Below are 14,189 nucleotides of genomic sequence, written 5' to 3' on the forward strand. Positions count from 1 at the left end.
GACTACAATCTAGTATACCACTCCGATTCCTAATAAAACCCACGAGAGGAACTAAATGCATCAGAGAGAAATCTGGCGCTACCATCTATAGAAGCTGCAATGCACAGCACATCGGCGAGCATGGGAATGATGGGTAGTACACGGATTTGTCTAACCTTCGTTCTTTCAGCTCCACTTGGCATCGCATGGCTTGAAGCCTCTTCCTTGCGAGACGATAATCGGCAAATGTTCACCAATTGTACTTCACCAGCTCAATTTTTTAGGCTCACCAATTCAAATAGGGGCACGAAGTTTAGGACGTTCTGTTTTTTCAACCGAAACAAAACAAAACGACAGCAATAAACAAAACCACAAGTGCATTCGAAGCCTGCAAGCATGAAGACTAAGCAAATCCTTGTAATTTCATTAATTCCCATGGTGGATGAACGATTGCAGTGCCAGAGTTCCCCCCCTCTGTTTAATTTCAGTAAACCCTATGCCGCCAGGCACCATTAGGTCCAGATGTCTCCAATTACCCAGAAAAAGCGGGCGAGGCACAACAACAACAAGGGAAAAGAAAAAAAAACAAGGAAATGACTCGTACCAAGCTGGTCCCAAAGCTGGCGACACTTGTCGGACATGGGCGTCCCCTGGGCCCGCCAGATGACGAGGCGCGGGTCGGCCAGAAACTGCTCCGTGATGAGACGCAGCATGCGCGCCCCGTTGGAATCGCCCGCCCGAAGCATCTCCTTAACCTACAAGGACGCAGGAAGCAAACGTATAACAATGATCCAAAGTAAAAAATACTTGGCACTCTGAGCACGTAGCCACACACTGCTTTGTAAGGACTTCTTGGTACACCACCATGCATTGTGACTGTCCCCAAGATACGATGTTGAAAAATCATTTCACAGAAGAAACAGTAAAGAAAACATTTTCTTCCATCTGTAGCCTAATACAATAAAATCTTAAGAGGTGCAGTGGAGTGGGAGTGCACGTGTGTTGGGTGTGGGTCTGTGCAAGTACACGGTGGAGAATCGAGATGGTGCAAGTGTCAAGTGAACAGAAGCTGGCGCGTGTGCGCGTGGGAATATGGGAGGAAAGAGATGAGGGTACGAGGGGAGAAATTTGACATGTTGGATATGCGGCGCAGAGAATAAAGAATATGCAGTGTGTAGTAAACGCGTGGGTCGTAAAGTATATAGTCGAGTCAGACAGAATTTTGGCTGCTTACAGAAGTTTTTATGCCAGTTTTAAATCTGCACCCATTTTCATGCCATGCTGCATAGTTTTTATTTAACTCTTTTAGTGCAAAATGCAACGGCAAGCAGCAAGGTGGCAATTTCCAGGGGTCTCTAGGCAATGAGCTCTTTTTGTTCTTTTATAGCCACCTTGGGCTCTTTAAAGGCGATTTTAGCCTACTTCGAGTTTAACAACAACCCTGATTTTTTTTTTGTAGTGAAAACACAGTGGAACCCCAATTATACGACTTTCAGGGGACAACGCAAAACCATCGCATAATCTGTGTGTCACATAGTTGAAAAACTAAGACTATAGGCAGCAACACTAAGCCTTGCCCCCACCCCCCGAAAAAAAAGGGGTACAGACCGCCTGAGTAAGCCCACAGCACGACCTAGTGCCTCTGCAAGGAAGGCAGATTAGTTCATTTTTTCCAGTGACAGCTAGTGGCAATATTACACAGTTGGAGGAGGTGCGTGCGAATAAATAAAAAAATCGAATCCAAGGTGCATCTTTCAATCGATAAACAAAGTCCGAAAATTGCCTACGCGTGAAAAAAAAAAAGACATTTTGGCAACAGCCTCCAGACACAGTGCCATAGCTATCACATTATGGCAATGGGCCACATGTCTGCACGAATGCCTTGGTTTGCGACTAAGCTGTGCTCGTTATAATTTGTAGGCGTGTGGTGATGTCCCGTTGTTGTTATGAACATTGATGACCAGTAAAAGTAATTTTGCACGGTGAAAACAGCAGCGTCGCGTCCTTGTGTGCGCAAAAGCCTGTGACAGCGAGTGTGAGCTGTATGTTGACTAGGAAAAGTTTCAAAAACGTGAAATATCAGCTTTTTGGCTGGGTGAAGCTACTCTGTGTGGATAGAGCTTGACTAGGTAACGACCCCGGATACGTTCGCCCGGGATCGAGGCGTATGTAGAAGCGCATGAACTTCCAGAAGAATAAATTTTCCGTTCTAAGAAGACATCCCGTCTCACTCTCTACTTCTCTAGTCGTCAACCTAGGGGAACGCAAGCATTTCCTTGTCTGTGTTTTTAGACACTGTTTACAATAAATGTTACTAAAGTAGCATTCCTAAACGGTATGGTACGGTAAACTCTATTTAGATTCTGAAGATTGACGCTCAGGTTGATCTTCAGGTTGACATTTTGTTACATCGCGAGTGTTACATCGCAGTTTGGTGACAACCATGCCGTCACCAAACGACGATAACGACCTAGCCAACGCATAAATACATTCGCATATGCAAATCCCACCAACATTGTAATCTATGTGAGCATCAGGTCATCATTTTGCCGGCCTCACCTTGGAGAAGAGTGCATTGAGCTGCCGGGAGACCATGAAGTAGCCGCCCTGGGAGAGGAAGGCGCGCACCTGCTCGCTGACCTGCTCTTCGTCCAGGTGCCAGCTATGATCCTCCTCGGCCGAGGCACCCGCCGTTGGGTCGGGGGCGCCTGGAGCAAAAGCGCGCTTTTCAAAACGTGGCCAAAAGCAGTACCACAATCTTCAAGTTAAACTGACACATTGGTCGAGTGCTACTGGACGTGTTGCCGCTTTCTAATGACAAGGGCCTCCTTCTTTGTAAGTTAAGAAGTGCTGTTAACGTCAATGCAAGATGATATTGGAATGTTATCGATGTGAAGCACGCCTTCACTAATTTCAGTTTGACAACGTTCTGAAGCTTATATCTCGATACCTGCAAAACATACAATTAAAACAAAAAAATCATAGTTAAAATCATATGAATGTCATAGAAAGTGCAGGCAGGGAAGTTAAGAACAAAACAGCGTGCCTTCTTGTTTTTTGTTTTTTTTTAAGTTTACCCAGAGAACATAAGTGCTTGTTGGGAAAGATTCGCATTTTAAATACCTTATAAGTGTATGCCTCAAAGAGGTAATCAGAAACTGCATAGACTGAAAAACAATACCTTGTTTTTTTCGACCAACAGGGAAAAAATGTCAGTATTTTGTTCTTCATAATTCTGGATAGTTCAGAAGCTTTTCTGAAAAATTTTGCTGAAAGAAAATGCTCCTATGTTATAAAGTGCCTTGCACTGGCATACTAAGAGACCACAGACACCACTGTGACTCTTTCCTTGCAGGCATTTCTTGCAAACTTGCAACTTTCCATCTTTTGACACATTTTCTGCAAACAGAATTTACTCAGCAAAAACACAGTCTCCTATGTGTATTTATGTTCCATAGAAATAATTGTCACTGAGGATAAAATTTGTACATCTGCATTACTATGCTCTAACCATTTAAACCCTTGACTGTTCACTATTTACTTTACACTAATGGTATCATAAATTTTTCATGGCATAAAATGTTTTTCCAACTTGCTTAAAATGCAAAACTGGCACTGCATAGAATGTATGGCAGAAAATAACTGTTTATTTATTGTTACTCCTGTGCATGTGTGTGTCTATCCCCTTCGGGTGCTAATCAAGATCCATCGTCTGCAAATGTGTCAAATTATTATGGCATAATTCTAAGGCACTCAGTATTATATTCCAAGAATAAAAATAAATAAATGTATTGTCTTGTGCGAGATTTAGTAACTAATGTTAATTATAGTGTAATTCAGTATCATATTATATTTATTCAGTCGGCATCAATCTTTGCAAAAAAAAGAATGAAATATTAGGCTTGAGTGCGAACACAGTTTGTTTTTTGTTTTCATTCAAGCCAACGTACATACCGGCAATGCGGTTGATGAGCGACCGCGACTGGAGGATTTCGTCAGCCAGGCGCTGAGCTGTGGGCAGCACCTCGGTGTGGTGCTCGGCTATCAGGTACTGCAGCAGCTTCTGCAGCTGCTCCCGGTCCAGCTGGAGCAGGGTCTCTGCACAGCATACGCAGAACGAGAGTGTGAGGGAAGTGCCTCAAAATGCTCCCGATAAGCTTTCAATGCCAGAGACCTGGCCAGAGGTTAAACGACCTACCCAACCCCTGGCTACGTCTCGGGCAGGCACACTTCGAATAACAGCGGTTCAACTGGCATCATTTCAGGCAGGCGCGACAATAACCTGGGCACGTCACTTACAAAAAAAAAAGCTTCAGAGTGTCTAAACCAATTACAAATGGGCAGTGTGTACTACTGAAGCAATCTTATCAAGGTTCATGGCTGATAACCATGCGACTTTTTTTATTACCAGCCTCTGAAGTAGCTGTGCCTAAACAAGTGACGTATGCACCTGGTGGTTAACGCATGTGATGCAAATCCTAGCTAGCTTGTAGCCTCTAAGACTTTCAGGGCCCTGCAGGCATCACCACATTTCTAAGGTCATGAAAGTTCTCAATGTTCTAGGTTCTGCATGATTTGCGATACACGCCTATGGCATTGACTTTTTTTTTGTATTGTTCTGAACGAATGAACTTTATTTCCGGATCCGGCATGTTTGTGGTCTGGGCTAGACCGCACAGGGAGGTTCCAGGAGACCTTGTCTTCGTACAGCCTCCTTGGCCGGCAAGATAGCCCATTTTTGGTCTTGGACCTCCGAACTAAGCAGCATGAGCCACCATCGCTCCCTGGGGGCCTCAGTATTGCTCTAAAAAAACAATTTATGTTTCTCTGTGTTTTTCAGAATGCAGCCACTCATTTTTCAAATGAAGTTTATGCATAGTAACTGAGAACAATGAATTACAAATGAAGCCAGGCTTTCATGCACAGTTTGAGATTCCACTGCAGTTTCACTGCTGCTCTATGTGACGTCCTGGCAACCATTACACTGACATTGTGGGGTGGTAACGCCTTCACAACTACCCGAGCGCACGCACGACGGAAAGCGAGGACTCACCCGAGATGGGAACTCGAAGCCGAACGCTGTCGGCATTCCGGATTCGGTAGATGGCCAGAGCCACCACATGCTGGCACCAGAAGATGTCGTGTGTCTCGCACGTGCATGTTACCGAGGTGATCTTACACCTGGAGAAAGTACAGGTAGACGAGAAATCGTCAGTTGCTCGCCCAGGGCAAACGGCGCAAAGTGTTCCAAGGAAAGCGAGGCCAAGGCCCACCAATGTCAAGACACTTGTTTAACACACTGCAAATAGTACTTGGGCACTCAACACGTTGATGAAAGTGATGACAAAGTAAAGTTACATTATACATTACACAAACAGTCAGTTTAGGGCTATCCCAAGCATGAATTCAGAAAAACAAACTTGTGTGTTGTTTGCTAGCTACAAACTTGTCTTTCTCAAAACCAGCCTGTTTGTCTCCATAGAGTAAAAGTGGTGCCTGCAGTTGTGTCAGCCTAGATGAACCATACTGACAAATACAAAATGTGCGATTGCATACTTACAAGGACATGCACAGCTAACTAGTAAAAGTTGATGAATTGAAAGTTGATGAATGAAACAAAAAGTTACAAAACGAAGCTTCTTTTTTATGTTGTGGCAATGATGACATATGTTGCTCTCTTCAAAAAAATAATAACAACAACAGTGAGTTTTCAATGAGCAGCTTTCCTGGCGCTAGGCTGTATAGGCCACGCTGGAACTCAAATAACAAGAGACATAATGAGACGCGACTAAGTGCACGAGCATTTTCTCACATAGACCAACTTGTAGTGAACATGTTTCATCACAACTGCGGACATATGGGAATAACTTCACGGGCAAGTTCGTGCTTTTTAATTATTATCTAAGTAGCACAGAACCTTGAGTATGAAATAAAACAGGATCATGAAGAAAGCTGGAAAGGCTTTCTTTCACAATGGAATTTTTGCACAACTACTAATATCATGTCTGGACACTTGACGGTTTATGTTCACCGTGACATAACATGAACTGAATTTCTTTTTCATACAAGATGGCCTTGACATGGCCATGATGATGACTACTTGACTTTCTTGATGCAAGGGCCTGTTTTGGCCGGAGACTGCCAGGCACAGGGTAACAAGCTGACAATGCGATATAAGTTTTGTTGTTGGAGTAAACAGCTGTACAGTAGCCCACAAGCTGTAATAATATCGTAATAATTGTTCACTTTAACACCCCAAAATCATTACACGATCACGAGAGATGCCATAGTGAAGAGTTCCAGAAATTTGGCCCACCTGAGGTTCTTAAGCGTGGACCCAAATCTAAGCTAAGGGCCTCTGTAATTTTTCCTTCCATCAAAATTGTGGCTGCCATGACCAGAATTCGATTCTGTGACCTACCGGTCAGCAACAGAGCACCCATAAGTTCTAAACCACCGTTTCAGATGGAAACGTTTCAGATGTAAACCCATAAAGGTATGCTTTCAACATCTGGAGAAAATAAACAGAAGACATGCAGAAACATTAAAAGACGCAAGGTCTTACAGCAGCCCTATACGTGAATTCTGTCAGCAACGACTAAATCCTGTGTGCCACTGTCTTGTGTACTGAACAAGTAGCATAGTGAGTGTAAGAAAACACACGTTCAGGCACATTCCATTTCGCAAATTACCATGCGCACCATCGACTTTCTTTATTCAATGCCATTTTCCCGTTAAATGTGAAAAAGAAAGATGAAAAAGCAAATACTTAGTATAACATGAGACAGCTGGCAACCTTCAAAGCATCTGGCTTCTTTTTTTGCAAATCCTACAAACACATCATCAATCACCTGTTCTTTTTTTTATTTCGCTTTCACTCATATATTTCAAGTTGAAAAACACTATGTGACGTTCCAAGCAAAAGTATAGCACATAATTAAATATCGCCCCAAGTGGCAGACAACAATCCTTTAGAACAGGAATTCTTGGCTTAATATTTAGCTTGAAAGCAGCTTCCAGTTTACAACCATGATGCATTCGTTAGAACAAAAGACCGAGAACAAGAATACATACTACTTTATGACAGCAAGAAACATACCAGAAACCAGGATGCACATAACAACTTTAAGAGAGCAAGAAAATGCAACTGAACCCAGGAATCAGAAGGTCGTTTCGCAGAGAAACCACATCTGCTTAGGGCGTTAACAAGAAAGATGTTTGAAGGTTAAAAAGGGAGAAAAAATTTAATTTGCCCCTGACAGTTTACAAAGCAATTCCTCGACATTTCTATGCAGGCTCGAAAAAATGCAAAGGGCAGGGCTTTAGTAAGAATCACTTGCAATGAAAGGCAGCTACATCTGACATATAACTAGAAATAAATCTGTGCATTGCGGACGATAAAACGGTTGTTGACTCGGAGCTGGGCTGTGGTCTCAGAAATAGCAGGCTAGTCCTGCGCTATCTATGATGGGTAATGTTAATGTCAAATCACTGGACAAATAAGGTTTACTCGATTCAACAATTTGAAGACCAAGAAGTGGAAGACTAGAGACAGTAAGAGTAAATGTTAACGCTACATTGGATTGGCACTGACTACAAATGAGCAAAACAAAGCAAGGGAGAAGTGATTTGTCTTTTTCACTTTTTTCTTTTTTTAATTTAGGATGAAAATTCCTAATGGTAATTGCTTGTGTCAGTGATAGCTGATATCTGTGTAAACCTCGCTAAAGATCATTTCAAAGGCACGCCAATCAACCTAAGCATGCAAATGTTGAAAACTCCAATTATTTAATTGAGTAATGACTGTGTAGAGAGGAAGAAGATTATGTGCCACAGTGGGTCACGCCTTTAGCAAGAGGAGCCGAGTGCGAGCTGTTGCCCCGAGCGCTGTGATTCCTGGGTCAGTTGCTGCCGCCTGCTTTCTGCATCAATAGACCTGCTGTGCAAGTACTATTTACACCAATAAAACCCTTTTCAACTGCAATTCATTTCTCGAATTGAAAAGCCCCCTTCTGCAAAAACGAATCTTTCTTTCACTAGCTTTCGAGTATTTTGAAACATTACTTCCATTAAAATAAATTCAAAATTGGCACAATTACTACCAACTTCACCCCCGTATAACAAAACATGAGAGAGATAACATAGTGTAGCAGACTGCCTTGCTCAGGTAGCTAGAGCTCATTGGCTATACAGCAATTGTTCACGCTCCTTAAAAAGTTTACATATGCAAGGAATACGCTTTACTTATTGCTGACAATTAATTTGCAGTTCCAATACTCTTTTTACAAACACTAGGACGACCACATCGTTTCACATTGATTGTCAACAATGCTGTTCAATGTTCAAAAACTATTTGAAGAGCACTCAGCCTGTTTTTCTTCCAATGCTAATTGATTGTAGTCGAATTAGGTCTCAGAGGCCTCTACTTGCACCAGTGTATCACCTTGTTTGTTTCAGTGTAAAAACACACAAATTGCAATAATTCAACAGCAAAAATGCAAGCACCTATTTCCTCCATCATTCTGATGAAGCAATGGCATGCCAGAATACGAACGAGTTTATGCTACTCCCGTTTTTGTGTGAACAATGTGAAAAGTCATACAGCCTTCTTCAATTTTCTTTTTAGAATGCACTATACTGTGCGTTCGAGTCTTTCATTTGTTTAGTATTTTCGCGGCGAGACATGGCTGAGAAAATACGTAAAAAAATAAAGGCAGCTTCACACTACGGGTGCCAAGCCTGAAGGAAGTGCGGAAGTGGCCAGCGTTCTTTCTTTTCTCTTCGGTTTTCTTTTTCTTTCCTCCTCCCTTTCTTTCTCTTTTACCATTTTTTCTCTGTCTTTTCTGTTGCTTTATTTCAATTAAATCCTTCGTCTCTTTTCATCTATAACTTTCTCTTTTCACTCGTTTCATTTTTTCCATTCTTTCTCTCTCTTCAGTTCTTGCTTGTTCCGTCTTTTTTTCTTTTCTTATATACATGATTTCACCTGCATTACGCCAAGCAATGACACCATACAACAGCCCTGGCCTCTAAAGTGCTTAGCACATGAAAGATAATAACAGTATTGATAGTAATAATAATAATAATAATAATAATAATAATAATGATAATTGTTGGGGTTTAACATCCCAAGACCACCATATAATTATGAGACACTGTAGTGGAGGGCTCAGGAAATTTCGACCACCTGGGGTTCCTTAATATGCACCCAAACCTGAGCACACAGGCTTACAGCGTTTCCGCCTTCATCACAAATGTAGCCGCCTTAGCGGTGATTCAATCATGCGACCCGTCGGTCAGCAGTCCAGTGCCTCGGCTACCAGACCATCATGGCGGGTATCCGCACACGAAACAGAAAGAGGCAGGACAAGATGCTCAAGTGAAGCGAGAACACTGTGGGATGTGCCGAAAAGAAGCCTCACCTGTCGAAGCTGATGGAGATGCGAAACTTCTTCTCGGGTTCGGCGGGGTATCCCGTTCCCGGGGCATTGGGCGTCACACTACCACTCAAGTGAAAACCTGCAGGACAGGGTGGCACTGGTCAAAGGCACGAAGACGAAATGCCACCCTTGTTAAGGGTTTTAGAGCACTTCACTCCCGCTGCATTGTTAGCATCAAAAAATAATAACGTACATACAGGAAACATGCAGCAACAACGTTTGCGTGCTTCATTTCTGCATGAATCACAATTCTGAATGAACCACTGCGGTGGAACATGGTTCACCCTAAGTGAGAACCCTGCACACGCCTATGCCAGTCATATAATCACGTATGTGCCCGCAAATTTACTTAAATATGTGAGAGAAGACAGGGGGGATGCACCGCCTGCTTACCACACCTGTATCTGTAGTATGTAACTGTCATTTCAATTTTGTTCTTTATAAAAAAAAGACATAACAGATTGTTACCATGATGAGTGGTTCCATGCAGGCCAGAAAAGACTCAAAAACAAAAGTAAGTGTGGTTACATTATAGTCAAAATTTCTGTGCAATTTCATAGTGAGGAGAATATTGACAGTGCCTGTTTGAACCTATTAAAGTGTATTTGACTCATCAGATGCATTTGAAAATCATTACAAACGCATTATATATTAATCCTAAACAATTGTAGAATGTTGTTACCACAAGTGGTACTGCAAATAGGAGGGAAAAAAAAAGAAATTCAGGAAAAAAAAGAAATAAGAAATGAAAGTCGTTAAAAAAATTTCATCAGTACCAGAAGTGGGGACAGCTGGGCTTGTTGGCTTTATCAGTACAAGTGAACTTTACTATCTCTTCGTAATATCCCTTAAATCACATGCCCTATTCCCGGTTCATGCCATGGCCTCCGCAGTCACTGCCAAAGCTCATTGCAGAGGTGTGGCAGCTTAGGCTAGTTGGTATGGCATGACGATAGTTATAGCGCGAGAACAGAACCACGACACAGAGACCTTCATGTCCTTCTTGTCTCTGTGTGTTCTGTTCTCGCGCCATAACAATTGTCATCGCAGAGGCCACGCCTCCACTGAGCATGCCTTGACCTTGACAATGACCACCATAACATGTTTAGTAGTGAAGCAAACGCAATACAAGGCCATTGGGAAATACAAATAACGACCCGCTTGCCCAGTAGCCTCAGGCTATCGTTCCGATATATTGTGCTATCACCACTCTTCTTGAGAAAAAGATTGGAATAGAAAATGTAACCCGTACAATCTACTGGCACCCGCAGGGACAAGCTGGCAAAGTGCAAAGCTGTAGATCAGAGGCGTCCTGATAAGGGGACGTTCCCACGAGACGCCACCAATTATATTTCTGTTGATAGTAACTTCCCGTGCGCTCGTGTGCAGAGGCCACTCATGTCGACTGCTCTTATCTTGCTGCAATCGCGTATTCTGGGAGGTGCAGATTCCAAGTGAGAAAAAGAGGGAAATTATCATTGCCTTGGTAGGTGCATGAGTTCATTACTGTACCCAAGGGGAAAAAAAATGGTGAGTATGATGAAATCCTGCCATCCTGAGCTATTAAAGCTATTAAATGAAATATAATCGAACGTAAAGTCTGCTTAAATTGTTCATTACAACTGAAACTCTATCACAACGAGATACGAGTCACCGACACGTACGTCAACCGCCTATGAATCTCTTACTTTAGCAGCAGAGTGATGCCTTTCCAAGTACTGTAGACCAGGGGAGAATAGTTAGGACTAATTTACATGCACAAATATACATTCGTGCACAAACGTGTTGTAATTAAGTCCCCACATGCAACAGCTGGAGACAGCTAGCTGAAAGGTTACCTGAGGAAAGGCTTTAGCTAGGTACGTGCATACGAAAAGGCGTCTCAAAAAGACAATAACGTGAAAGAATAAGCCAGGTTAGATTGATAAACCATTACTTTAAAATACTATCATTGTTTATTTTGAAGCTATAAGTTCACTACTGGAAGACAAAATGAGGCTTAAATTGTCAATTTTGAACTAAGTGCTGCAATTACGGCCCCTGACTATCAGCGTGACGTCACAGATTTCAATCTTCTTCTTTTCGTATCTCGGTGGCATCGGCTCAATAATATAACGACAAACTTGCCATTATAAGTTTATGAATCACTTGGTAAGCAATGTCATGCATTTTAGCCACAGCTGAGCATTTTTTAGCCACGTAGGCCCGAGAAAGCATTATTGAAACCTATGACATCATGGCAAGCTGGTGCACGAGACTCAAGGTGGCACCACTGAATTTCCTTTTAGTGCGTTTTCTGTACGCAGGAGTGACCCTTTCGGTAATTCTCAAAAGGGAACTTACACTAAAGCGAGAAAAATAATCTTTCTTCTTCGTGTCTGAAACTAAAGTACGAGCCATCTGTCACGCCCGAGAGGAAGCAATCATTCATGTATTCGCCACATTATGTTCTTGCATGCAGCATTGTTTTGCAGTTATGATGCAGTTCACTGTTCCTAAGTACTAATATGTCTACAGTCTATTCTGTATGCATCATAAAATGGCAAGTTCCAAATTTCACTGCACATGAAGCACAAGAGGACACGCACCATGTTTTTTTTTTTTTTCTATTAATATTACAGTGAACAGTAGCGTAAGCCGAAATTTTTGGAGGGTGGGGTGGGTTGTGTGTGTTCAACCATATTTTATGTAGGTTCGCACATGCATTTGTGCGTGTCCGTGCATATATATATATAAGCAAGCAAAATTTAAAATTTTGGGATGTCTGACACCCCCCCCTCCTCCCCCAATTTTCCCTTGGCTATAACCATGACAGCAAACCTGTCATATATATTGTGAGAAGAAATTATTGATTGATTGATTAAAACTTTATTTTTGTCCTGAGAAGACACAGGGGAGACCCCGCGCCACCCGGCTAATCCCACGTTGGGACCATCAAGCCGAGCTTGGCGGCCCGTTCACGGGCACTCTGGACGGCCAGGGTTTGATCCTTAAGTTCGGGGCTGCGTAAGAGCGCAGCCCACCTGTTCATAGATTGGTTGTTCCACGCAAAAGTTGGACGAGCCCTACTACCTACCCACCTTCCACTGCTGCCCTAAAACTACAAAGGGACATTAAAGTGAAATAGGACATTAGCTTAACCTGATAAACTATACTCTGAAGACTTTAGTTCCCTTCATTTCTCCACTATGGATTTTTTATCAGATAAGAAAATCAAGTTCAACTTTTTTCACTTTTCCATTTTCCTCCTAAATCTCCAGTGGTGACTTCACAGATTTCAGCATTTTTTCTTTCTCTTTTGCATTTTGGCCATAATGACTGAATGAATTTTCCTGCAAATTGGAATGCTACGTCTCTCAGAAAAGAGAATTTGCTTCTTTTTCACCGGCTAGCTACCATGCAAGCCCTGGTACCTATAAAGATCTATGATACCACGGCAACGGGTGCCCCCCCCCCCCCCCTTTTTCAACACGTTTTCTTGGTTACTAAGTGTCTACTCGCTTCAAGCAAGACGATTTTGATAATGCAATGTGAAAGAGTGATTTTCTGATACGAGAAAGATAGGTTTTACATTCAGTCCACATTTAAAAAGTGTCTGCAGGCAAATTCAAAGGAAGTCCATAGGTGTGTGCACAGGGGGGTGTCTCCTGTTATGGCGAATTTTATTGAGAAAACAGGAGCACACAAGAGCACAATGAAAGTGCTCTCTTCAAAGCTGCCGTGTTTCAGTGGTCAAACAGGCGTAGGAGCACTGTCATCCATTGGTAGAGTAAGAGCGCTTTTGCAACTCCGAGAGCAGGCAGGAGCAGTTTGTAGCGCTCTCACCTGAAAAGTGGAGGAGGAGCAATAGGACGTGTCAGGTAATTCTTAAACGTCCCATTCTCCTTTTTTTTTGTTTAGGGGCGAAGCTCCTTAGGGTGTGGGTCGTTCCCTCTTTTGTCAATAGTACATAGTATGTAGCCAGCTCTAGTTCATGAACTGTTCACTAGATGGCATCGTGTGTGTATATAAGTAAAATTGTATATAAGATCACTAGATGGCGGTAGGGTATTCTCATGGAGTTTCCTAAAGATACACTAGAGGGAACTCTGGCGCTAGCGTCTATTCAAGCTGCAACGCATGGCGCTTCAGCAACCATGAGAATTATGGGTAGTACATGAATTTGCCTGGTCTTAGTACTTTATGTTCCTTCTTGCACAAAAAATAGGCAAATCCATGTCGTGCCCATAATTCCCATGTTCACTGAACGACTGCAGCGCGAGAGTTTCCTCTAGAAAATTTTAGGAAACTCTATGGACATTCTTATTGGTGATGATTAAAGTGGGGGTCGAACGGACGGACATACAGACAGACGGTAGACTGACAGCCAGACGGACCGACGGATGGACAGACGGAGGGACGTTTTGCCCCACTCATCACCATTTACTCCGTGAATATGCTGTAATTTTTTTTCCCAGTCGGTGAGCGCTTTGGCAAATGTAGCAACCATCATGTGTCATTTGACGGTAACGACGATGATGACTGCAAAGTGTACGCGTAGCAACGTTTGGTGGATGTGCACTGCACAAACGTACTATGTGAATGCAAATTGGGGTAATGGTGAACATGCGACTGACAAATCTCACGCCTATTTTGCTGCTGCCCCAAGGCTTCAAATGTTTTGGTCACATGGTATAATTCTCCCCCACTCGTCACCTCACCTTCTCCCCAGAAGCATGCCACATCTTGCTCTATGTGCTCTTTCCCCCACTTCTCACTGCACGACACCCC

At 42.7% G+C, this 14,189-nt stretch overlaps 1 protein-coding gene across 2 annotated transcripts in view; it reads right to left on the minus strand.

The window, feature by feature from the left end:
• LOC119181201 (zinc finger SWIM domain-containing protein 5) overlaps window positions 1–14,189 on the minus strand; it is a 63,262-nt gene that overhangs the window by 40,208 nt on the left and 8,865 nt on the right. For both annotated transcript variants that reach the window (XM_075875740.1, XM_037432379.2), the window contains exons 2-6: window positions 9,402–9,498; window positions 5,033–5,160; window positions 3,934–4,077; window positions 2,539–2,687; window positions 584–734 (exon numbers count right to left, since the gene is read on the minus strand). In XM_075875740.1, coding sequence (XP_075731855.1) covers window positions 584–734; window positions 2,539–2,687; window positions 3,934–4,077; window positions 5,033–5,160; window positions 9,402–9,498 — 669 coding nt within the window. The remainder of the gene's footprint in view (window positions 1–583; window positions 735–2,538; window positions 2,688–3,933; window positions 4,078–5,032; window positions 5,161–9,401; window positions 9,499–14,189) is intronic.

This window comes from Rhipicephalus microplus, chromosome 10, assembly GCF_043290135.1.
Source record: "Rhipicephalus microplus isolate Deutch F79 chromosome 10, USDA_Rmic, whole genome shotgun sequence".
Classification (NCBI taxonomy): Eukaryota; Metazoa; Arthropoda; class Arachnida; order Ixodida; family Ixodidae; genus Rhipicephalus; species Rhipicephalus microplus.